The sequence below is a fragment of the Charadrius vociferus genome, unplaced genomic scaffold (assembly GCF_000708025.1).
Source record: "Charadrius vociferus isolate BGI_N301 unplaced genomic scaffold, ASM70802v2 scaffold19, whole genome shotgun sequence".
NCBI classification, from domain to species: domain Eukaryota; kingdom Metazoa; phylum Chordata; class Aves; order Charadriiformes; family Charadriidae; genus Charadrius; species Charadrius vociferus.
Window position 1 is genome coordinate 986440 of NW_009650173.1, and position 23046 is coordinate 1009485.

The following is a 23046-nucleotide window of genomic DNA, read 5'->3' on the forward strand; positions in this document are numbered from 1 at the left end:
CCCGCAGCCGGAGCCCTCCCCTCCGCTCAGGCCCACCTCCCCTCTCCCTGCCCCAGTCCAGAGCTGGGACTGATGGCACAGATTTTGCAAAGTCTGTCTGGGGCTTGGGGGGATGAGGTGGGTTTTGGGGGGAGGTGTGGAACAGCAATGTTGTCCAGCTATAAGACTGTTTCTAATCAGTTTTTAGTAATCAGGAAAATGTAAGCATTAGATATGTTTGGGTTTTAATTGGTTTGCTTTCTGAAAATCCTTTGCTTGTTAGTCTGTGAAAACTTACAGCTGTCAACTAAAATTTGGGCAAGAATTCTCTGTAATCGTTTCCGAAGAGGTTCTTCTGAGGGTACCCAAACTTAGATTTAGGCTCCTAAAATGTGACTGTCCTGAAGGTGAGGGTGAGGATTCCATTTCACTGGGTGAAATGGAATCAGACTGGCCAAGATCCCCAGCCCTGGTGAAGCGGAACAAGTCTGCTGACTACCGTCGACATGCCCATGCCCTGCTTTACAGCAGTAAACTAGGCTGTTACATTCCGGATACATCCTCGCTTGAAAGAGGGAGTAACTAATAGTGTAAGACTACTGGCTTATCATAGATTTGTCTAACAAGTCTTACAAATGTACACCAATTTCCTCTTTAAAACAAAGAACGCCTACACCAAGACCACTTGCTTCCTTTCCCCTCCCTTTTCTGTAGCTGTAATCCTGTTTACAGCAAGCACTTTCGAAACACTAAATGTGAGTTAGAAATGTACAAGCAGATGCTCAAAAGTGTTTGACTTTTTGCGCTTTCTTCTTTTGCATCTTTTATTAGATGCTTTTATGTCTGCATGAAGCACAGTTTATCCTCATGTATAAATTGATTGAACACCACATGCGAACAAAATTTAAACATCTATTGCGTTAAACAGATGACTTGAATATACTCTCGGTAGCGTAAGTCCAGTTGAATATCAAGTCGTACCAATAGAGTAAGTTAGAAACTGTGTGGAAGTCAATACAAAACCCTGTGTAAGACTTCTTCTTTTCTCTGCTAGTGTTTAATTATTGGAGGTGGCCCATGTGGCTTGCGGACTGCCATAGAACTTGCCTTCCTCGGCGCCAAAGTCGTTGTTGTGGAGAAGCGGGATACTTTTTCAAGAAACAATGTGTTGCATCTCTGGCCATTTACAATCCATGACCTCCGGGGACTGGGAGCAAAGAAATTTTATGGAAAATTCTGTGCAGGATCTATTGATCACATCAGTAAGTATCTGTGGGCATGGGCACTGTTCAGATAAGAGGTGTACGGAGGTCAAAAGATTAATGGAGACTTTCTTGATTTGGCAGAAAGCTCATCTGCTTTAAACACATGCGAGTGCGTGCACATACGCACACACATACACAGAGGTGGGGGGAAAAATGGTCTTATTTAAGCAAGATGGCAATTGAATAAATGATGGTCTTCTGGAGCAGCTTTTTTGTTAGCCTGGATTTGTTAATTGTTTTTTCGTATGAAGAATATTGATATTCATTCTAGTATGGTGAAGGTAGGCACAACCCTTAATCTAATGAGAAAATACGCAAAAGTGGGATATTTTACAGGGAAATACGCTGTAAAATTTTCTGTCCTAAAATGTTCAACATAATGGTTAATGATATTTAAAGTATCTGCTAAGAAGGAGAGCTCTAAAAAAGTATTCGAAGAAACTCACTGAAATGACTTTTATTACCTATGAGGTTGTGCTGCAATAGGAAAACGAGACAGAAGAGAACAGCGTCCTGCGGTGCTTGCTGCATTTGAATTCGTCACAGTATGGGAAATACTAATGCTCCATGCTTGTGTTAACAATGAATATGAGCTTGGTGGCATGCTGGTTGCAGCTGTGATTACTTAGGTATTAAATACATCTTTGTTATTTGCTATCTACAGGTATTCGACAACTTCAACTTATCCTCTTCAAAGTTGCACTTATACTAGGAGTTGAAATCCATGTGAATCTAGAATTCGTGAAAGTCCTGGAACCTCCTGAAGATCAGGAAAACCAAAGTATTTTTTATCATAATGTATTTCTGTTCACATAACTTCTTTTTAGGTCAGGTATTATGCTAAATCATTCAAGGCAGCTGAATTCTGTTTGAAGAAATGGGAGGCTTTTTGCACTTCTTACTCAGCTAGATTTCCTATATGAAGTTGTAGGCATGATAAGTATCATTGTGATAAAGCAGTGATAATTCTTAAAATACGACCCAGTCTGAGAAGTTGAGGTTTTGCACTATGCCTTCTGGCATGCGTTTGAGGCTTTGTAGGGAGTCTGGTGTGGCTTTTTGGTATCTTCTTGCAAAAACAATTTTTGATTGATAATATAAATATTGAAGATGGATTAAGCTCCCTGGGCCTCATTTTGCTTTCACATTTGATAAAACTCCCACTGGCATGCAAAGTCTTATCAGCCATCTTATGCAAGGTTTTTAAACAAAATAAAGGAAGATTTCTCATTCTTTTTTTCTATTTTTTTTAAGATTGGTATTTAGGGTGTAGTATGAATACAGTATTTTAAAATTTTACTTTAATTAAAATGGTATGCTATGTCTCTATAAATGGTCATATAGTGACCGTAGAATAAGTATATTGTTTCAAGTAGGTAAAGCATACCTAATTTTTTTAATATGGATGATACAAACATTTTCACATAATCAATTTAGTGTTAATGCAAAGATTAAATTGAGCTTTGTGAGTATGATTCTGTTTAATTTCTGTTTAGAAGACAATGAAAAGTATTGACAATGGAACGCTATGTTTCTTCTTTTAATACTCAGCCCTTCCTTGCTGTAACCGCCTGGATGTACAGTCCTGATAAAGTCACTCTGGGGCTAGTTCTGTGAGAATGAGGTGCTTAAGCATATTCTTGTGATATGGGTCTGAGAGGAAGTTTAGTGCATTAGGTGACCCAAATGAAGGCTTCCATTATTTATTTTTTTTATTGCCAGCTTACGAGTTTGACACCTTGCTAATACAGCCTGAACATAGCTTGGACTGGAGCAGAACCTCACTCCATCAGACCAAGGCAGAATTCAGCTCCCTATCAATGGGAAATGAACCATTTACCTTAATGCCCTTTCTTCAGACTTTGAAATCACTTCTCGGTTGTACTACTGAAGAATGATTAAGTATTATTCTTTGTGTTTTTAGAGATAGGTTGGAGGGCTGAATTTCTCCCCGTGGATCACCCTTTGTCAGAGTATGAATTTGATGTTATTATTGGTGCAGATGGCCGCAGAAACACATTAGAAGGTAGGTGAATGTGTGCTTTTTGCCTTATTAATGGTCTTTAGGGTATTTTGGAAGGCCTGAAAGTCAGAGGAGAACACAAAGCAACAGGCTACCATTCAATCCACTGAAGTCTGTGTGGAAACTACTTTTTATGTGGTATCTTCTGGTTTTGTTGTTAAGTTATAGCTCCAAATAAAGACATTTACTGTCATTACTAATTCTCAGCACTGTGTATCTGCACTGTCTACAAACTGCAACATGATGCCATTGGGCTTGCTTCAAAGTTAAGTAATTACACGATGATTTAACTTTAAGGAGGCTGATGAGATATGTGTCAGGAATTGCGTAGTCTTTGCTATTGTGCTGTAAATTTGCACTGTCTGTTTGAACGAACAACAAAATGTGACTGCCAGGTATTTAATGAAGGCATCAGAGGTATTGCTCTTTTATAGAGGTGATTTAACTTCAGAAGCAGTTACTTTGGAAACGATACCAAAAGATAATAAATAACGCTAAGGCTGGGGGGGAGAGAGGGGAAATGCTCTATGATTTTGAGTCACTGCTGAGAATTCAGACCACCTGAGCTGTTTGTTTTAGCAAGACACTACCTAAGCTGCTCCTGTATCACATGAACAAACCTGTTACTTAATTATATATTTCCCTTTTAGCTTTAATTATATCCATGTTAGATTGAGTTCACTAGATACACAATTTCCTTTTTTTATTAGCTTCATAGTTTGTCTGCTTATTTTATATCTGCCAACTACAATATACTTAGAGTTAATTCCTTATAATGCTCTATTAAAAATTTCCCCACGGTATTGTCCAGCTACTCCCATAAAAGACTTTTTATATAGTGAGGTATCAGCAAAATGACACTTTTCTTACCTCAGCTGCAGACTCTATTGAGAATCATAGAATGGTTTAGGTTGGAAGGGGCCTTAAAGACCATCGAGTTCCAACCCCCCTGCTATGGGCAGGGACACGTCCCACTAGACCAGGTTGCTCAAAGCTCTATCCAGACTGGTCTGGAACACTTCCAGGGATGGGGCCTCCTCAACTTTGCTGGGCAACCTGTTCCAGCGCCTCACCACCCTCATAGTGAAAAACTTCTTCCTAATATCTATTCTAAATCTCCCCTCTTCCAGTTTGAAGCCATTACCCCTCGTCCTATCACTACCCGCCCTTGTAAAAAGTCCATCTCCAGCTTCCTTGTAGGTGCCCTTCAGATACTGGAAGGGAATATAAGGTCTCCTCAGAGCTTTCTCTTCTCCAGGCTGAACAACCCCAACTCTCTCAGCCTGTCTTCATAGGAGAGGTGCTCCAGCCCTCTGATGATCTTTGTGGCCCTCCTCTGGACCCACTCCAACAGGGCCATGTCCTTCTTATGTTGAGGGCTTCAGAGCTGGACGCAATATTCCAGGTGTAGTCTCACGAGAGCGGAGAAGTTAATGGTTATCATAGTACCAGTATCTAAAGGAATGTTTGGTGCACTGAAGATTATTAACATACAGAAGCTGGTATTGTCATATTTAATCTTTCCCAATGAAATAATGAGAGCATATCAAGAAGCACAGAGACAAAAATTCATAGCCGATTTGTTTCTTCTTATAAAATACATGTATCCTCTGAGAAGTCATCTGTGGTTGCCTAAAAATACCCTAAGGACCCTTGGTCCTACTTCAGAATTTGCTTACGGATAAAGGGAATGTGCAGAGAGACTTTATCTTGAATGCAGTACAGCTCCAGTTTTGCAGCTGGAAGTGGGAAGAAAAGACTGACTCTTTGCATTCAGGGGAATTTTGGAGCAATGATGGAATCTGCTGATGGTGTTGTTTGAAGTGTAGGACTAAATGTAGGAAAGAGACCAAGCCTGCCTTGAGCTGACCCTCCCTGAAAGTCCAACGTGAAGTTTCCAGTGTTTTTAATTCTTTTCTTTGCTTATCAGGTTTCAGGAGGAAGGAGTTTCGTGGAAAGCTGGCTATAGCTATCACTGCCAATTTTATAAACAGAAATACAACTGCAGAAGCCAAGGTAGAAGAAATTAGTGGTGTTGCTTTCATCTTCAATCAGAAGTTCTTCCAGGACCTTAAAGAGGAAACGGGTGGGTGCATCCTCATTTTTTTCCACAACCAAATACAAGAGGCAGTAGTGGAACTCTTTATGTGCCAGGCCACCCTCCTATTCCTATTAACATCAATTTAAATATGTTGTATTAAAAAAAACAAGTGATAAAGTGCTGTTGATGTCAGAATTTTGCAGATGGAGGTGTCCATTTATGGTACAGTTGGATTTGTTTTTCTTTTAGCTTGGGCGTTGGCACATCATAGCTTGTTTTAATGTTTAAATTTTTGTCAACTGTAAAAATGTCTGCTATGTTGAACAAATTTAGAAGAGCACTTTTAGTGCCCAGAGATTTCCCTTAAGACATGGTTTGTTTTGTTTGTATCCGTTCACATACTGAACAGCTTAAATCCTGTGAAAAAGGCTCTGCCCTTCTGGGAGGAGTTTATTCTTGCTTTTTGATGTGTAGATCTGATAAACTGAAAAGAACTAGACAGGAATCTGCCATAAATACTTGAAAATATAAACTGTGAAATACATCTTTATGAAGAGGGGCTTCAGAATAGTTGCATCCACTGTCGGTACAAGCAATTCCATTCTTGATTTACAGCTTTTTTTTTTTTTTTTTTTAAATTATTATTATAATAGAAACCAAAACTCCTGGTTAGACCCAATGCCAGAGCCCTAGCAACCTAAAAAGCGCTTTGTTCTGTTGGCTCCCGTTTTCAACCTCAGAAGATTGTTAAGGCTGTAGATAACTGGCTGTTCCTTAAAAGGATGCTGAATAACTTTAAATCATGCTGAGACAAACTCTTGTGGGATAAAGCGGATCTCTTCTTTTATTTTGTTTTATAGCATCTTGTCCATTAGTGCTTCATCCCAGCTGAGAAAGTGAATGTATCCCAAGAAGGAAATGCACCTGTGGGGATTGATGACATGATGTAAATGACACTGGCAATGCACTGTCCTTGATAACAAATGTATTATCTCTTTTCAGGAATTGACCTGGAGAATATTGTTTACTATAAAGATAGCACTCATTATTTTGTGATGACAGCAAAAAAGCAGAGTCTTCTGGACAAAGGAGTGATTATTAATGTATGTAAAAATGCTGGCTAAACCCCTTTTTTATTTACTTGGCATAGAATAAGCGTGAACATCTGCATAAACGTTGTTGCATGTTACAGAGGGTGTTTATAGACTTACTAGATCACTTCATTAAAGCTCAGATCACTTAGATCTTACTCTGACTTTTTTTGTTGTTGTTTTGTTTCTCCCTCCAGTCAGCACAAGATTTCTGTAGAGAACTGAAAACAATGCTTCCTAAATTTGTCAGTTCTGAAACTGGCTGAAATAGGATCTCAACTTACCTTGGAAATACGTGGTGTGGTCATCACACCAGAAAATAAAAACCTAATTTATTTAAAGGTGAACTTAGCACAGATATGTCCAGTTTTATCAGGCAAATAAGGAAGCATTAAAACCTACCCCAGGCTAAATTGCAAATTCTCTACAGTGGGTGAAACATGACAGGAGGAGGCTATAAAACACAATGGCCTGAACTTTCAAAGGGGCTTGAGACTTTGAGGCCTTTTTTTCTTTTCTTTTTTTCTTCTTTTTTTTTCTTTTTCCTTCTTCTGTGAGATGTAGGGGCTTATTTTCTTTTGTTTTTAGAAAGTGTTTTGGCACCATTTAAATTTCTCTTCCTGGAAACCCAAGAGAGGTCAATTTTTCTTGCAAAGTAAGACAGTGCCAAAACAGTCGAGTATAATTTCCCTGAAGGAAGTACTCGTGGGGAGCTATCAGAAGGCTTCTTGGCTTTCTGATGGGTCTGCTTTGCTCTATGCCGCGTTTTCCTGCCCTTTTGGAGGACGGGGGCTCTCAGGGCAGAGCAGCTGGCCTTGCCTAGCTCGGGGGGTAGAGGGGAAGGGCAGCAGCCCCCAGCAGCGTAGGGGGGAGCACGAGGTGGGCTCTGGGGTTGAGGAGCTGGTGTTTGTAGGTCGGTGCAGTCCCAGCAGATCTGTGGGGAGTTTGGAGAAGAGGAACAGCAACTGTTGCCTGTCAGAGCTGTTCTCCTGACCTGCTCAGGTCTGAGGGGGGGGAACCCAATCTGTCTAAAACAACTGGGCTAATAGCGGTTCTGTGGAATCATCCCTGCGATTAGGGGTCTCATCCACGATTAAGCTGTAAATAGAAACTGCCTTATTAATAATCACTGTCTTTAAGTAGGATGACCTGTAAAGGCATGGTCCTTCATGACACTGGCAAAAAAACCCCAAAACAAAACACCCAGCCCAAAACAACAACAGAAAAGCTTGTATGGTCCAAGTTTGAATGTGTTGTTACTGAGATGCAAAGTCAAACCTTTGGGCTGAGACCAACATGCTATGTCATCAGTACATTAGTATTTCTGCTCTCGTGTGGTTTCACGTGGGGTTCACACATACAAAAAAGCATTGTAGTGGTAATGATAACATCTTTTGATGGGAGGGAAATAATGTTATTTAAAAAATTAATGTGTAACTGAGGAACTGGGAGGCACTATAATCTTATTGCAAATAAAGCTGCTTATTCAGTGTTGGTATAGAGAGTTGCTGTTTGGGGCAGTACAGTAACCTGTGTTTGTGTGCTAACTTTTTTGGAGGAGATGACAAATCTCGCTTGGTTCTTTTTGCTGTGAGATGTGTGGTTGCCAGTGTGGTGCTCTGAGACTTCAACGCTCTGATCCAGAGAGGGGGGTTGGAGTATCTAATCCTATGCGCTTTTCTCCTTGCAGGACTATATTGACACTGAGTTGCTCCTCTGTGGGGAAAATGTGAACCAGAGCAATTTGCTGTCCTATGCCAGAGAAGCTGCTGACTTTGCAACCAATTACCAGCTGCCTTCCTTGGATTTTGCAATTAATCACTATGGGCAACCAGATGTAGCAATGTTTGATTTTACTTCCATGTACGCATCTGAAAACGCTGCACTAGTGAGAGAGAGGCACAGACATCAGCTCCTCGTGGCGCTTGTTGGAGACAGTTTGCTTGAGGTATATCTTGGAATGTCTTCCAAGTAGTTGTTTTTGCCTCCCCTGTGTCCCCCCTTTAATCCAGCCATTCAATCTACCCTACAAAACAAACCATCTTCTCTTACGTGTCCTGAAACAATGGTACCTTCTTTGGAATAGAATTATTTTTTTTCTCTTTTATGCCATAGTTTATATCATAACTAATGCTTGGCTGGCAGTCTCTGGCTGAGATCCTGTTTTGCTTTATGCAAGTTGTATTTCTGTCTGAAAACTGAGAGCTGTGTGTCCTCAGCTTGGGTGCATGGCATAATTTTCCTGACTTCCATCACTGAGAAAAACTTGGTCACAATTTTTATTGCAGCTTTTTTGCCTTAATATGTTCTCTTTCTGAAGTGAAAAGTGTATGTTGCAACTAATATTTTTTTTTAACTCATGCTGACAGCCTTGAAGTGTTTGAAAAGATCAGTGCAAAGGAAAATTAGGAGATGAGAAGGCATATTTTTTCCCTTTTTTCCTTGACTAATTCCTGAGTATTGAGTTGTTGGGGTTTTTTTTCCCCCGCCGCCTTTACCTTTTGAGGTTAAGAAATTTGTTTTTAAATACAGAAGTTTAAAAAACTTTTTTAAAAGTTTTTTTAAAAGCAGTCTTTTTCAGTAGCTAAGGCTTGCAGGAAAGAAACATCTAAAAACTCCAAGAGTTAGCTATGGTGTATTTTAACGCTTTCTGGGCTACTTTTCTAAGACAATATGAAACCCTGGACTCCAGATTCACATTGCAGGTTACTTTTGTAATAAGAACTTAATAAATACAGGGAATTAAAATGTAAATGCTTCTTACAGCCCTTCTGGCCAATGGGTACTGGCTGTGCAAGAGGTTTCTTAGCTGCTTTTGATACTGCATGGATGGTGCGGAGCTGGGCTCAAGGAAAACCCCCGTTAGAAATTCTTGCTGAACGGTGAGTGCTGCTTTTGTCTTCTCCATCATTTCCAGTGTTTCAAAGAGTTGCAGTATTGGTAGAAGGCAGTGGAATTCAGAATGCCAACAGGAGAAATATTCTCCTTCACTGCAATGGCATTGGGTTGAAATTATCCATTCTTTAGGTTACCAAACAATTGACAGTAGTAGTAGACCGTTGCTCTGTAAGCTTCCACACACTAATACAGAGATCCAGCAGTGTGCGTGACATTGGTTTAAATCTCTAATTTACATCACTAATGACTAGAATTAAGTGTGATCCTTAAGGAAATAAACTAAAAATACCTTGTATCCAAAGACTAACCCTCCAACCATTTCAGCACCTCATTTTTTTTTTTAGTTAAAATAAAATTCCTGAAACAAGTGTAAAGAAATACTTTAACAGTTTCATAGTCAGTACTTGTGATTTTAACTCTGCATTTTCACTTAGTAGCCCTGATGCCCTCTTTATTTAGACTGATAAATGTGTGGCAAAGGAGAAATGCTATAATGCTGCATCACAAGCTTCTCTATATTATGTCTTTTTGACCAGAGCAAAAAAGATCTGTTGTTAAGTACATCAGCAGTCCTGGTGTTGCTGTGGTCTGATGGTTGAAGTTGCTGACTTTGGTCCTGATGGCAACTGCCCTGCTCTGCTACAGCTGCCCAGGCGCTTTCGGGGCAGATGCATAATAGAAATAGTCATGGTTGTGGTGATGCAAGTAGAAACATTACTAAGTACAGTGCTTTGAGAAAAAGTTTTAAGATAGAAGCCTGTGGGATGACTCAAACACGGCATAGTCCCAAATGGAAAATTGAACAGCATAATAAAAAAGGCTGTGGTGGTTATAGGAATTGCAGAATGACGGGATTTAGTGCTGTTATGTGGTAAAGAAGTTACTCTTTGGGTGGAGGTTAAAGCAAAACCAGATGATTGAATGATGTAACCTCCTTTTTTTTTTTTTCTTTCTTCTTTTTCTTGCTCGTTTCCTGCCTCAGGAAAGTATGGGCATGAGTTCTAAGAGTCTTGTCTTTTTGTTGTCCTTTTTCTGTCTGGCATCCTTCTTCCACTGGGCAGGGATAAGAAACGGGATGGATGCATTATGTATTTAGTGCATAACACTTGTCCCGGCAGAATCAAAATAAGGTGCAGGTAGCTGCAAAAAAAAAAAAAAAACCAAACACAAAACTCTTTATATAATAAATATTTATTTTAATCGGTATGTCTTGCATCTTTTTTCTCTATAAGAGAGAGCATTTATCGACTCTTGCCTCAGACTACCCCTGAAAATATTAACAAGAACTTTGACCAGTATACCATTGACCCAGGAACAAGATACCCGAACTTGAACTCAAGCTGTGTTCGACCTCACCAGGTCAGTACATAAAAGGCTGGCTTGTGAAATCAGTTCATTTTTTTTTGTCCAGGAGAAATAGGGCTGCAGGTAATGCATAAACAAAATCTTCAGCAGACTCCTTAATTTAGAACCAGCTGTTGATAAAGTTAACCTAGAAAGAAACGTTGTGTTGGTTTTTTTCTCTCCAAGCAATTCTAACATTACGCTGCTAATCGCTTTGACTTGTAGGTGAGACAATTATATGTTACCAATGAGTTACAACAGTGTCCTCTTGAAAGAGTAAGCTCCATTAGAAGATCAGTGAATCTCTCAAGACATGGTATGTGACATCTTGTGTTTGCTGTGGTTTAATATTTGGAGCCTTGTAAGCATACAAAAACTGATCAAAATGATGGCTCTTCACTGTAACTGCAGAGTCAGATATTCGACCTAACAAGCTTTTGACCTGGTGTCAGAAACAGACAGAAGGGTACCGTAATGTTAACGTCACAGACCTGACTACCTCCTGGAAAAGTGGCCTTGCATTGTGTGCAATTATCCATCGCTTCAGACCTGACCTCATGTAAGTGACATCTGAAGATTTTATTGAGTGTAGGATATATTAAGCATTTACCAAAGTATAGTGTAAGACCAACCAGAACAACACTGGTGCTCTACAGTCCCCTACTATTGCTGGTTTTTGTAAAGAGGTGCAGACTATTGCTGGGTTCAAGGGATGGAGAGGGTGGGGTTGTTTCTTGCTTTGTTTTTTCTTTATGTCCCTGCATACTATTTAAAACAAAGTTTATATGGTTTCAAAGACCTAGCAAGGCTTTGAACCTTATGACTTATGATCATGTTTGTGGGAGTCACATAGCTATTTAAAACAAAAATTGCAGTGCTTGGAGAATGTGAGAGTTGCATTCTCAGGTCCCTGGAGACAGATTTTTAGTGCATGTTTGAAACCATAGCCATAATGGCATTGTCATGAGTTAGAGAAGTACCTGGATGAGCCTTAAATTGAGCTGTCCTCAGTGTGTTTTCATTGTCCATGTAGGGGAACGTTGGGCCATGGAGGTGCACAGAAGACGGTGGTTTTGCACAACTCTGTCCAGAAGAGCGCAGTGCCCTTGCGTGTGGGTTGTGCGGCAAGGGCTGGCCCTTGAAAATTAACTGCTTTAGGGATTGAATATAAGTCAGCATTCCCCTTTTGACAGTGTTTCTGGGATCCTAGCCCTACAAGACCCGACGTCTTGTCTGTGAACATTTTGTAAGGTTCCTCGGTTAGATACGAGAGGGTGGGTGTGAAACAGGTGTCAGGAAATGGCAATTGCTGGCACTGGGTTACTGGGCCTGCTTCGTGCAGTCTGGGGTGGGTTGGCTCTTCTCTCCTCTCACCAGCCTCCAAAACGCAGAGGATGTTTTCTCTTGCCTTCCTACACGGACTTAGGGGTAATGAATTAATTACTGTCAGCCTCCCTTTATCATCGATAAATGAAAGAAATGATTGAGCTCTTTTATGAGGTGTGATAAATTGTAAAAAATAGGAGCAATACCCAGGGTGCTTGTTTGTACAGCTTTGCCAGAGGAACAGCTAATGCTGTAAGAATAAGATATTTTTTTTATTTCTTTTTTTTGCCTTGGGTTAGTTTAAAAAAAAAATGGGACTTGCGGATGGTTTTGTGGATATAAGTGGGGGAGAGAGAGTGTAGAAAGCACAGTAATCTTTGCTGTCTGTGGAAAGCATATCTCTTAAGCACTGCTTTCTCTAGAGAGTTGATGGATTTATTTTCCTGAGCTAACAGACCTCCTGCTGTTTAATTAACATTGTGTTCGGATCTTTTTGGCTCTTTGTATTAAATGGGAGTGCTGAAGGACCCGGCCAGAGGACAGCTGGGCAGGCAGGAGAGGCAGCTGCCTGTGGGCAGGGCTGGGGCAGAGGGCGGCCAGCAGCCCCCTGGCTCCAGAAATAGGCAGAGTGTGGGCAGGGAGGCAGAGAGAGGAATTCTTTGGGGGTTCAAAACCTCACATTCCTTATGAGGAGAAGGAAACTACCCTGCCTGGAGCTTTGTAATTTATTCACATGTTTATTTTAATCATGAATTTTGGAAGCTGTTCAAGGGATCAGAGTCTTAGAATAGGTCCCATAGAAAATGGATTAGAGAATGGATAATGGAGTTCCAGATGTGTGATGTACTTCAGTGCATTGCTAAATCCAGTTATGACATGGGCAGGAGGTCCTCATTCACGCTGTGTCTGTAACGCCTTAAAAAGAAAGGTGGTGCCTGTGCACGTGTGTGTGCACACACACAACATGTTTGTTTCATAAACTGTTAGCCTAAATTTACTACTCCTGGCTTTGATTTATAGAACTAATTGAAACTAAAAAGTCAATTGCTAACAGGTGAAATCTGTAGTGCCGTAGCTGTGTTTGGATACAAAAAAGCTTTCTTAGCACTTCAGAGGAGGAATTGCCTTTCTTCATAAATAAGGGAATCCTTTTTCATGGGGCTACATCAATATCCAGTCCAGTGAAATTGCTTTTAAATGACGTTTCTGGCAAAGCCAGGGTTAGTAATAACGGGGTTTGTATGAGACTTACCTTTGGTGTTGTGTAGACTCTGTAGCTTTGACCCAGTGAAATGCCTCTGTGCTTATTCATGGGGCTGGTCTGCACCTCTCCAAGGGGCAAGGGAGCACTGCGTATTTCCGAGGGGAGCAGAGAGCAAACTGCCACTGATGCCAGTGTGTTGTCCCTGCAGTGACTTTGATGCCCTGAACGAAGAGGACGTTGTCAAAAACAACCAGCTGGCATTTGATGTTGCTGAGCAGGAGTTTGGGATCCCCCCTGTGACCACGGGGAAGGAGGTGGGGTCGGCCGGGGAGCCCGACAAGCTCAGCATGGTCATGTACCTCTCCAAGTTTTACGAACTGTTCAGGGGCACACCTCTGCGGGCAGTAGGTAAGCCGAACCCGGGCTGCTCCTAATTCTTGCAAGTTTGGGGAACAGAAGCACTTCATCCAGGCTGCTTACAAGGACTGCTCTTGAGCCAAGAGTCCTTTCCCAGCTGAGCTGTTCTGGCATGTGAGTGTGCCTGCTTCTGTCTGCAATAGTTACCTTATGCTTAAAAAAGGAAAGGGGGAAAACCTTGATTGAAGACCAAAGTTTTGTGGGTCCTTGGTGGTTTCTGAGAACAGGAGCGGCTGGATAACTGCTGCTTGACATCATGAAGTTCATGTATCAAGTCGTTAGAGTGATTCTCTGGTAAGGATGACTGCATACAGCATGTCCATTCCTGGGTGTTCCTCTTCCTTTTTTAAAGCCACCCTACATTGTATGTATTTACTTTTATTTGCCTGGGTTTATTATGTATAATTGCGACTAGTACTCAACTGGAAAGTTTTGGCTTAGTCCATGTATTTTAAAAAGAAATCTGAATAAATATCCTAAGCAGTTGTTTTTTAAACAGATGCTGGCGACAAGCAAAATGGAGAAAATAATGATCTTTGTTCAGCAAAATCATCAAACTTCATCTTTAATAATTATATCAATTTAACTTTACCAAGAAAACGAGTACCAAAGGTAAGTTTTGAAGGAAGACTTGCCCTGTAAGTCTTTCTCTTAAAGATGAAAATAAACTGTCAGGCTCAGAAATAAGGGTTTTATATATATCCTACTATTGAGAGACCTGTAGAAGGAGATTTTTGAGCATATTAAAAAAGTAAAATAAGATTTCACAGTGAACAAAGCTAACACACACATGCACACTTGATCATGATGTTTGCAAGGATAAAAATTAAGCATTGTCAGTGCCAAATTACTGAAGCATTAATAATAATCCCAGTTAAACATTCTCTGTAAATGCAAAATATTGAGTTATAGTGAGAATTTGGATGTACTTGGGGAGAATTCATATCTGTTGTCTACGTCAATCTTCTTCAGTGTAGGTAAAAGTGAGAGGAGGAGGAGGAGGATGTTTTATGTGGTGTGTTTATAAGTTGCCGTTTTCAACTTGAAATATTTGAGATCTTGGCTCCATAATGTGTATTGTCTTTTATGTTTTATTTTTGGAAAATTTTCATAAGGTGTTTTTAGGAGGTTTTGTGCAATGCTAGATGCTAAGTTTTTTTATTTTGGGGGCTTTGGTTTTGGTTAGTGGTTTTTTTTGAGATGGGAAAGTCTGGACTTTTTCTGGGCTGTTTCTACCTCTAAGAAAAATAGTACTGTAGTTCTGTATTTCTAGAGTTAAATATACAGCCATAATATTATATATCAGTTCGAATAATGATTGGTATGCTAGATTGCTTATTGATTGGAGGGAGCGCTGCTTTTTAATGAAAGCAGCAATTTGAACAGTTTGTGGATGCTGCCAGGTTTCCGGAGGGAAGCTTTCAAACCCTTGTAGGTGCATAAAGCCTGCAATGGTGGGCAGGTTGACTAGCATGACTCCAGAGATAATGATCTCTTAGTCATACCTATGTACTTTTCTCTCTTGGTCACTTATTAATGAAAACTTATTGACATGCTCTGTTTATGCCCTGTATGAAACACATCCATGCCCATACATGTTGTGATTAAAGACTACAGGGCCTTGAAGGGTTATGGAGACCTGAGTTAATACTGTCTGGCACAGGGCTGTGGGCAGTGAGAGTATTGTCTGTGTTTATAAATGGATTATAACTTCAAAAGTTTTATGAGATTTAATTTAAAAGTTACTCTAATGAAATTATTCAGTAATAAACTGTTTCACTTTCTGCCTATTCATTAACTTGGTCCTCTTCTGAAAGGAGGCCTTGAGGAGGGGCTTTGCTTTCACAGCCAAGCCTACCTTCATTTTAACTTCAATTTAAATGGGGAATGTCTGCACAACCTGGCTCAGAGGCCGCAGTGTCTCAAGTTCAACTGTTGGAGATTAACCAGCACAAGTTAGACAGCAGCATGTACTCCTCCACCAAAATGAGTGTAACTTCTGCATTTTCAGAAGCCCACATTAATGCAAAACTGTTCCAGGCTTTGAGTTTCCTGGGTTAGCCAGAAACTGTGTATCTACTGCGATGTTTCTCAAGTTCGTTCGTTCTTTTATTTTCTTTTTTTTTTTTTAATAGACCTCCTTAATGCTTAACTGTATTACTTCACTTACACCTATGCAGAGACTCTAAATTTTGCCTGCAAAAGTACAAATTTCCTACTTCTTTTGGAATTCAGTGTCCTTCATACACATACACCTGTACTTTTATGTGCTGCATTTCTCAGTATTTTAATATATTGCTTTTTAAATTTGTTGCTATCTTATCTTCTCAGTTTTGGCAGAAATGTGATTTTTTTTTTTTTTTTTTCCACCTGAAGAATTACTTCAGAATTTCCAGATATTTCCTAGACTGGCTGACATCTTGAATATTTTCCATCCACAAACACATTTTCAAAAACTGTGGACAGTCCATTGCCCAGTAACCTCATATATCCTTGTTAGGAAATAACTTTTCCCTGCCACCCACATATACACAAAACCAAGTGACATGTTTCCCAGCTAACCAAGCAGTGAGAAACCAAATAGGCAAAATAAACATTGCTTTTTCCTGCGGGTGACTTCTTTAGAAGAAAAACCTTTTTCATGACCACAATGTTGTTGTTTTTCCATGAGTTATTTGCAAAAGTAAATAGACTTTTCGTAGTGGGGAGAGCTTTCCATTACTAAGCTGTACAGCGCTCTGACTAACCTCCTGTCATGAAATAAGCCTTCTGTCATAACAGGAGGTATAGTTCTTGGCACTACATGAAAGCATGAGATAATTTGCTTGACGTGCCCCTATGGTTTCACACTGCAGGGGCTCGTTTGAAATGAGAAGTGGAAGTGATATTTTCCAAATCAGCTGGGGGAGCAGGACTGTCAAGACCTTGTTTTGTTGAGGCTTTGCAGTCCTGTCGTGGATGGGGTGGGAATCTAAGCAAGGAGCACTGTACTCGGGTTAGGACAGGGACTTGCGAATGCCATAACCGTCTGAAACTAGCTGGGAATTGAAGCTCCTTGGAAAACAACTGCTTGAGTTAAGAGTTTGGCTGTAGCCTCTGTTTTATGGTTCTTTCCTCTGCAACAAGTGGTGTTGAGCGTTATCTAGGTATGACTGCAGGAGAGCACTCGCATATCAGAGTCAAAAAACAGTCGGGTTACAGAGTGTTAATTACTAAATTTTCTGTACCATCTAGTTTGTCCTTTTATTTGGCTGGAAGAGGGACCCTTATCTGGCTGCAGGTTGTGAGAGCCCAGGAACCGGGGGCCTGGAGCTGGTGTGGCAGTAGCTGCTCTGGCAGCGTGTGCTGGGCTGGATAATGTTTTCCATTCTCCTACGAGTGTCAGCCAGGCTGGAGAGGAACTGAGATTTCCTGTGCTCCAGACTAATAAATGAATGGAGGTGTTTACACAATACAGGACACAGTCCTCTTTCTTGGAGTTTTGCTACACAATTAAATTGCTTTGTCTTTCACTTCTTTGTAAATATGTTAATGAAAGTCCTTTATGTAGGATTTTTTGAAAGGCAACATCTTGTTTGCTCCATTCACTTAGGCAAATTCTGCTTTTATGTGGTACAGACTATTATGCAGTAACAGTGCTGTTGTGTTTCACTATTCCTTGGTAGACTAATGACTATGGGTAGTGTAAGGCCAGGTGACTGAGAGCTGGGGCTTGAAAGACAATGTACCAAAGAATACAAAGTAATCAAAATACTGTCATCTGATTCTTTTGGTGTTTGCCCAGAAGTTGTTTGGGATTACTTCTATTCACTGCATAATGATTTATTACAACAGTGTATATGTAGAAAGGAAGCCTGTATTCTTTGATCTTTCTCTCTTTATTCTTTTTTCTTTTTTTAAAGTTGGCTGAGGAATCGCTAAGTTACAGCGTTGGCAAATGCAAATAAGTGGAATGTAGTTTATTGTTCATAAAGTATAACCTAGTGTGACGTTTATCAGACAAAAAAAATTTCTCCATTGTACCAAATCTTCAAACCCGAATTTAATACCTGATACAAATTTTTAAGCCTTGACTATTTTGCAAGTTTGTGCGGACTGAGTATGAAGTATTATTTATTTGTGTAATCTCTAGTTCAGTAGAATAATTAAATATGTGCATAGCTTGAGCACAAAATAGGCAATTTGTTTGCTTAAGTACTGTAATGTAAAACCATAGTCAGGGAGATGAACCTTACAAGGAGACAGACCTTTAAGGCAGACAATAATTGCTCCAAAAAAGGAGATATGTCTGCACTGTGAACACATGATCTGCATGCAGATGTCTAGGTTAAAAGAGTGAGGAGTTTCTGGATTTTGTTCCTTATCTGGAAACCAGTGTAGTCTAGATTAAAATTCATGGAATAACTGATGCTGTAATGCCTTTTTCTTCAAGGATATGCTAGTGCTTTATGAATTATAAACTCTTTAGTGCTGAAAGAGGAAAAGGTAAACACCAAAGTTGTAGGGCCTGTGTTCAACAAAGTGTACAAGCACATATTTTCACCCATCAGAGTCCAGCAAGAGCTCCTAGTCAAGGGCTACAGGGCAGTTTTTCCATAAGTGATAACTGCCACAAGGGCCACCAGGCTCCTTAGGTGAGGAACAATCCTGCTGAGCTGGGAGGACCTAACGAGGCATGACAGTGCCATGAGGACGCCTGTGTGCTTCCACTGCTCACCTGTGTTTGCCTTGTTTAACACAGGCCAGACCACACTTGCCTGGTTATGAAAGTTATTATCCTGGGAGGAGGTGCTTGGGTAAATCTGGTAACTGCTGCAGTAATCCATAGAACTTGTTTTGGCTTTATCGTTTCAGGTTGAAGGGAAAACAGAAGAAAATGAGACTAACAAAAGACGTCGAAAGGGTCTTTTTGGTGTCTTTGATGAGGTTGGTGTTCAATGGTGTGCATACATATCCAGCTCCTTGATGAGCACCAGAGCTGAGGAAACAGCAGGAGTTGGGAGGCCAGGACTTGGTCACTTGTGCTTGGTGGGAACAAAAAGCCTGTCGCCCTAAAACCTTGAATTTACTGTGGTGTATGCTGAAGGAGAGCTAAATTTATTTAAATCACTTGGTAGGGAGGAGTGCATTACCTAAATCACTCTAGGGCTCTTTCTGACCCAAGAATACTGAAGGTATTGGGTTTTTCTTTTTCTCTTTTCCCAATTCGGTTATTTAAATAAATTTTTCTTTGAAGAGTTTGCATTGCAAGTCGGTTCCTAGCCCCTCTCTGATTAGTTACCTTTGTGACTGCTGTATCATCACTAGTACCAATTGTTCCCTTTTTACTGTACTCTGGGACCAAAGAATTTTTTGTTTTGTTTTGTGAGTTTTGCCTGCAAAACAATGTCATTTTTAATATATTGTAGACTGTATTTCCTTCCACCCTTTGCTGATAAGGATGTTATCTCTCTCTTTCTCTCCCTCCATGAGTATCATAGGTAAACTCGAGAAAGACATAGATTGTTGTTTCCTTGCAGGCCTCAGGCTTTTCAAGCCAAGGGACAAATGCTGGTAAAGAACAGAGTGATGGCAGAGAAGGAATGAACCAGAACAAAGTTAAATCAATGGCAACTCAACTGCTGGCAAAGTTTGAAGAGAATGCTCCAAATACAATTTTTCGGAGGCAGGTAGGTCATAGGTGAACATAAACATAAACATAATCTCTGAAATTAAACTGTAGTCCCTCTTTGTGAATGTGATGCAGATTTCCAAAGGAAAAAGTGGATCTGTTACGTGTTTGAAGTGGGTTGTCTTTTTTTTTTTTTATATACTTTATGCAAATTAAAGGTATTCCTCTCAATACTTAGAGAACAAATATGAATAATATAGATTGACTAATGCATATTAATTTAATGTATTAATATCTATTATATTAATAAAGTGTAGTGGAATTGCAATGTCTAGAAATCTCTTGTAAGCCAGTCTGTAGAATTTTTGCTTTCTGTGGAAGCCTAAACTGGCTGCATATGGTATTGCAGAAGGACTTTTTTCGCTATATTCTGTGAATAAAGGACACTACATAACCAGTGGAATCTTTCTTTTTGGAAAATTTAGAAAGTGTAAGAGGGGAACCTAATCTTTTGCAAGATGTGTCCGGTTGCCATTTCCATTCCTAAAGTAGGCATAACGGAGTATATTTGTACATTCCACAGCATTTTCATGGTTTGCTGTTAGAGTGACTAGTGGTGTTTTAAAAATACCCCTGTGCTGTCAAGGTAGGGATGATCAGCTCAAAATCACACTTTAGCCAGTGAGATGGTTTGAGTCAGCTGAGTTTGGATCTATCACCTAAAAGATCTGAAGGATGAGCAAGGTGTCAAGGTTCTGTCAAGGGTGGTGGTGGCTTTCTTAATTATTTGTGCTTGTATCTACTTTGTTGTTTACATATTTAAGTCCTCTAGAAGTGTAGGCTTTGTAGATGTCAAGTGCCTTTCTCAGTCTGTTAACCACTGTTGTTTGCGCTCTACCTGGCTACTTCTCAGTGCCCTGAGTTTTCTGCATGCAATATGTGCATAGAGGTTTGCTTGGCCACATTGAAGGAAGCCTTTTGATCATAACCTCTCTTAAAGAATACTGAATGTGCTGAATTTTAAGTATATCTTTAAAGGTAGAAGGGGTTAATAAAATGGGTGCAAAAAAAATGGTTTGCTTGTTTTTTTGCAGACAAAAATCTGCAAAATGTGTTGTTAAGCTCCACAGTAACTGTCTTTAAAAGCAGCTTTTATTTCTTTCTGTCTCAAAAGATCTTTGAATTCTATTTACTGTCTTCCTTCTTTTTTTTTTCCACTCTGTCTTTATAATTTTAAAAATGCTTTACAAGGAGCTAATAGATAGACCAGCCCTGCTCTCTTCTGACCCTCCTGTTAATCCTCGCTTTGCTAAACCTAAGGATTCAAGTCTTCTTCCACCTCAACCAAAAAGGCAGGTAGGAACTCAAACAGGTAACACCTGAAAAGCACACGATTTCTCTTACTGCTAGGAACTCAATGTTATTGTGTAACTACAGAATATATAAAACGGTATTTGGATGCAATTTGCAGAGTTAACAGATACATTTAGCTGAGAATTGTGAAAACCATATTAAAACTTAAGGCTATTTTACACCTGCTTGACCCGATGAAAAAACTACTTGAAAGAATTAGTAACTGTGTAGAACAAACGCTAAAAACATAGGTGTGGATTTCTGTGTTATCACATCTAGACTCCACATTGTATAAATATAATTACAAAGCTAAATTTAACATGTGTGAAAACTACAGCAGTGCCTTAAAATTTGTCTGTGCATGTACTTGATGCTTTGGGCTGTTGTAATGATAAGGCAAAGGGAGTTTTCCAACCCAAGAAACCTGGCAAAAATGTCTAAGATAAAAGCTTGAGCACAGAAAACCTGCCATTGATGCCCAGGTTTTTTTATTTCTTTAAATAGATCTTTTGATAAGAATTTCTGCTGAAAGCTCTTTTGCAGCATCATATACATGGGGCAAAATTTCTGAATAGTCTACATTTTTCTCTTAGTACTTCCAATGAAAGCAATCTCATATCAAATAGTATTGACATTCACTTTACGTTAGCGTTTTAAATGGAAGCAAATATTCTCTAGTGGCATTTCAAGAGTAGTCTGCAGTGAAATGAGATCTGCATTGCATGTGGAAATCTGCAGATCAGCTTGATGAAAAATGCAAATTCGTAAACCAGTTGAGAGTGATTGTTTTAAACACAGGGGTGCTATCATGAAACATCAGGAGCATACTGCAAGTTGATTGGCGTTAGGTTTTTTAATTTTAATTCTGAGAAATCTGGAAAGCTTGTGTATTTGTTTGAATTGGACAGACAGGTTGAAGTAGAAAACTGTCATGAAAAGACCAACTTGGAAGGTAATTTTTAAGACTGAATTTGATAAAGCTGGACTGGTTCAAATATTTAATTGACTTCAAAACCTATTTCATATGAAGATTCAAATTCAGAGACCTGTTCTGAAGTCCTCAGAAAATGCTTTAAATCTGAAATACATTATAGCTTGATCTAGAATTATGCCAAGAACTACTGTTGATATTCTTACAATTTGATTGTAAGTTTAGGTTTGGGCAGATGTGATGTTAAAAGAAAACAAACAAACCCAAAACCTTTGCTAAAAACCCTAGAAGGAGAAGTAGTGTCATGTTCTTCTGCACTGATGCTATCTGGGGTTATTCATAAAAACTGACACAAATCTAGAGAAGGATGTCAAGACCTGCATAAGGTATGTAGGGCTGATTTATTTCAGTGCATGGACACAAACATCAGAGATGCAGTAGATAGTATGCAAAAAGTGACGTGAGAACACTTTTATTTCTAGTATGTGCATGACTGTGCTGCGCTTTCGGAAGCATCCTTAAAAGCTGCATATACTGCATGGTAGTGCAGAAAGCAGGTTTTTTTCACTTAAAGTGTTTCCCAGTTTCAGGTGGTAGCTAGGAGTGAACACGAGGTCAGGGAACCCAAACAGTCTTTAAGTGGTTCTGATCATATGGCCAGGAGAGCAAAGACTGTACAAAAAAAAGATACCCAGCCCAGTCTGTCAGAAACCTCTGAAAATCTCGCATCTGCCTGTTCTGCGGCATTTGTACTTTCTGGAGTGCTTGAGCGTCTTCAGCACCTGGAGGAAAAAATGAAACAGGTGACAAGCAATTTCTTTTCCTTTCTGTCTCTTAATTGCGTATGCTAATCTGTATACCGTATTTTCCCTGCATATATGCTTGCTTTTTCTTTTTCTTCTGTTGACCTTAGGCCATATTAAGTCTTTCAACAAACTTGCTGTATTCTGATAATGTATGTGACGTTAACTGAAATTTCTCTCTCTTTCTTTTCTTGGCTTTCCTTCCCTGGCTCTTTTTGCAGAAAAGAGCTCAGACCATAGCGAATAGGGAATTCCATAAAAAGAACATTAAAGAGAAGGCAGCACATCTTGCCTCAATGTTTGGATACATGGAGTTTCCAAAGGTGAATATTAGGTTTTGCACCTGAAGAAGTGCTGAGTTAGATGTATAAGCATTCACAGGGGGAAAAAATTGCAGTGGTTTTGTTTTTAACTTTCCTTTCATCCTGTGTGGATCTAAAAAGTAATGTGGATTCCACTGAAACTGGCAAAAAGCTTTGTTTAAATATTACTGCATAATTTGAGGTAAAACACAATAAAAATAATAAAGCGAGTCAGAGTATTTTAGCACAAGAGAAATGTGTTAGAATAAACAGTGTCTTGTGCTTAAGTATACACTGGTAGCTCACAGTTTCTAATGAATTGGTGAGCAGTGGCTCTTAGTCAGTGCAATGTGGAATTTCTTAGGTTTTGTTATGCTTTCTCCCAGCACTGTCTTACCTTACTGCCCACTGTAAATATTTTTATAAGAAAACTGATTACCATAATATCATTTGCCGTG

General features: G+C 39.6%; 1 protein-coding gene across 2 annotated transcripts in view; it reads left to right on the forward strand.

The window, feature by feature from the left end:
• MICAL2 (microtubule associated monooxygenase, calponin and LIM domain containing 2) overlaps window positions 1-23046 on the forward strand; it is a 57096-nt gene that overhangs the window by 19393 nt on the left and 14657 nt on the right. For both annotated transcript variants that reach the window (XM_009892650.1, XM_009892651.1), the window contains exons 2-18: window positions 1034-1241; window positions 1909-2025; window positions 3169-3270; window positions 5198-5353; window positions 6311-6411; window positions 8090-8347; window positions 9166-9281; window positions 10530-10656; window positions 10867-10957; window positions 11053-11200; window positions 13380-13579; window positions 14088-14200; window positions 18443-18514; window positions 19108-19257; window positions 20451-20555; window positions 22068-22286; window positions 22508-22609. In XM_009892650.1, coding sequence (XP_009890952.1) covers window positions 1034-1241; window positions 1909-2025; window positions 3169-3270; window positions 5198-5353; window positions 6311-6411; window positions 8090-8347; window positions 9166-9281; window positions 10530-10656; window positions 10867-10957; window positions 11053-11200; window positions 13380-13579; window positions 14088-14200; window positions 18443-18514; window positions 19108-19257; window positions 20451-20555; window positions 22068-22286; window positions 22508-22609 — 2385 coding nt within the window. The remainder of the gene's footprint in view (window positions 1-1033; window positions 1242-1908; window positions 2026-3168; window positions 3271-5197; window positions 5354-6310; window positions 6412-8089; window positions 8348-9165; window positions 9282-10529; window positions 10657-10866; window positions 10958-11052; window positions 11201-13379; window positions 13580-14087; window positions 14201-18442; window positions 18515-19107; window positions 19258-20450; window positions 20556-22067; window positions 22287-22507; window positions 22610-23046) is intronic.